Source organism: Otolemur garnettii, unplaced genomic scaffold (genome assembly GCF_000181295.1).
Source record: "Otolemur garnettii isolate 467f Iridium unplaced genomic scaffold, OtoGar3 scaffold00032, whole genome shotgun sequence".
In the NCBI taxonomy this organism is placed as follows: Eukaryota; Metazoa; Chordata; class Mammalia; order Primates; family Galagidae; genus Otolemur; species Otolemur garnettii.
This window is the reverse complement of record NW_003852427.1, coordinates 2,335,932-2,338,416: the sequence shown is the minus strand read 5'-3', so window position 1 is coordinate 2,338,416 and position 2,485 is coordinate 2,335,932. Positions and strand designations below refer to the sequence as shown.

Below are 2,485 nucleotides of genomic sequence, written 5' to 3'. Positions count from 1 at the left end.
ATTGAGCCTGCCCTTGGGTTTAATGTCAGTATGGACCCAGGCTGGATTCGAACCCGCCACCTTAGGTGTATGTGGCTGGCGCCTTAGCTGCTTGAGCCACAGGCGCCAAGCCAACATATACATCTTAAAGCACAATACACTGACAATCCATGAATGTTCCACCCCACCCACAAAGTAAAACATTACTGGTACCATGTCTAGCCTTGTGCCCTACCTCCACCCCTGGGAACCACTGCCCTGGATTTTCTGTTTGGCAGTTGTTTGTGTCTTTGCTTTTTGATAGTGTTTATAAAGTACACCTTTACCACATGTTTGCAGGTGGTTGCTGAGAGCCTGTCGGTAATCCTTAAGAGCATCCTGACAGCTTTTCTTGTGTTGTGGTTGCCTCACTGGGGACTGTACATTTTCTCTTTGGCCCAGGTAAGAGTCATGGCTTTTAATTTTTTATATAACCTATGTGTCTTCATTTAGTTTTTCTTGTTCCCACTACTGTGTGATTTACATTCTAGTACTCATTCAAGTGGAGAAGACAGAAAGTGCTAGAAGGCTGGTCCTAATACTGCTTCTCCTCTGGCTACCAGATCCAACATGTTTCACACAGTCCCAGGGACCTGGTGAGGGCCACACACTCAGCCTCATTGTCAAACATCAAAAACTCCTTTTAGACTTCCAGTAGGCAAGCCCGTATCAAATTGATCTTGGATTATCTGATAGTCCTATAGAGCAGAAAAAAGCAGTGAGGAGTGGGGTGGTAATCGAACTGCATGTGTATTATTTTCCCCTGGATTTCAATCAACAGTTTGCAAAATGGGAGGAAACTCTACCAAGCCTGTTTCAAACTTAGATTGAAACCTCACATAATTCAGAAGGCACGAATCAAGTCACGGCAGGTGACTTGAAGCCAATTTTGGCTTCATTTCTATCTCATCATTTTCTAGTTCTAGTTCACACTTCTAGTTCTAATAAAAAGATAACTAGAGTATAAGTACTATTTTTAAAAATATAACTTAAGATCAAATAATTGTCAGAAAATCTTATAGTGCAAAGTGGTTTGTAGTTTTTAATTAAGGTATAGGAAGACAAATTAATGTTCTTAGTTATGATTTATATGAAAGGGTACTTGTCACAGAGGATGTTGGCACCAGGTAGTGTGGCTCACAGCAGTGTTGCCCGTGTTTTAAGAGCTTGAGACATGAAAGAAGAAGGATGGTAGATCGTGGGCTCAGTCTTTAGGCACTCTTGGGACCAGGGAGCAACTCTCCTTTCTCCTGCCAGGTGCCTTTACTACAGTAGTAGCCTTGGGACTGCCTGGTACCTGAGTAGCTGGGACTATAGGTGTGTGCCACCACACTCGGCTAGTTCCCCTCCAAGATGGGGCTGGGAGGTCCCAGTTCTTCTTGAGCCAATGTGCACTGCTGTTTTCTGGAGAAAAAGAGAATTAAAGGGAACTTGAGCAAGGTCCCCTTTTGGATATTCTTCCTCCACCTGCAAACACCACCTGGCTGCTGCTCCCGGCTGGAAGCCATTCTTTTGTTCTTGATGGGCCCTCTTATCACCCTTTCCTCCCCCATCCTGTAGTAGCTTTTGCCCTGCCCATGCACTGGACAAAGAGGAGAGACTCAGCAGCTCAATTCTGCTTTGTAATCATAAATATCACAGGTTTCCGAGGTTTATGGAAAATCCACAGTCCTAGATGGCAGCCAGTCCCTGGATATTGGCGTAGTTGGGACATGATGCTGTCTAAGTGGGAAAGCTATTTGTCTGACCAAATACAAATCCTTTGAGAACTTACCTGACATTGCTGTGGCAGCTGAGCTAGTGGATGCCTGTCATGAAAATTATGTTCTGCCTGCCTAGAAGAACTTCTGTTCTCCCAGTCAAGTGAAGTATTGAGAACACCTTTATAGGCCAGGCGTGGTGGCTCACACCTATAATCCTAATACTCTGGGAGGCTGAGGAGGATGGATTGATTGAGCTCAGGAGTTTGAGACCAGCCTGAGCAAGAGCAAGACCCCATCTCTACTAAAAGTAGAAAAACTTTGCTGGGTGTGGTGGGGTACTCCTGTAGTCCCAGCTACTCAGAAGGATGAGGCAGGAGAATTGCTTGTGCCCAGGAGTTTGAGGTTACCGTGAGCTGTGATGCCACACACTCTACCCAGGGTGACAGAATAAGGCTCTGTCTCAAAAAATAAAAAAAAAAATTAAAAAGGCTGGACATGGTGGCTCATACCTATAATCTTAGCACTCTGGGGGGCTGAGATGGGTGGATTGCTTGAGCTCATTAGTTCAAAACCAGCCTGAGCAAGAGCAAGATCCCATCTCTAAAACTAGCCAGGCATTGTTGTGGGTGCCTATAGTCCCAGCAACTGGGAAGGCTGAAGCAAGAGGATTGCTTGAGCCCAAGAGTTTGAAGTTGCTGTGAGCTATGACATTACGGTATTCTACAGATGGTGACAAAGTGAAACTCCATCTCTTTTTTTTTTTT

The 2,485-nt window shown here is 44.9% G+C and overlaps 1 protein-coding gene across 1 annotated transcript in view; it reads left to right on the top strand.

Annotated features, from left to right (window-relative positions):
* The window catches only part of RFT1 (RFT1 homolog), a 40,862-nt gene that overhangs the window by 9,577 nt on the left and 28,800 nt on the right, over positions 1-2,485 (top strand). The window contains exon 5 of the mRNA XM_003789493.3: positions 319-420. Within this exon, the coding sequence (XP_003789541.1) occupies positions 319-420 (102 nt within the window). The remainder of the gene's footprint in view (positions 1-318; positions 421-2,485) is intronic.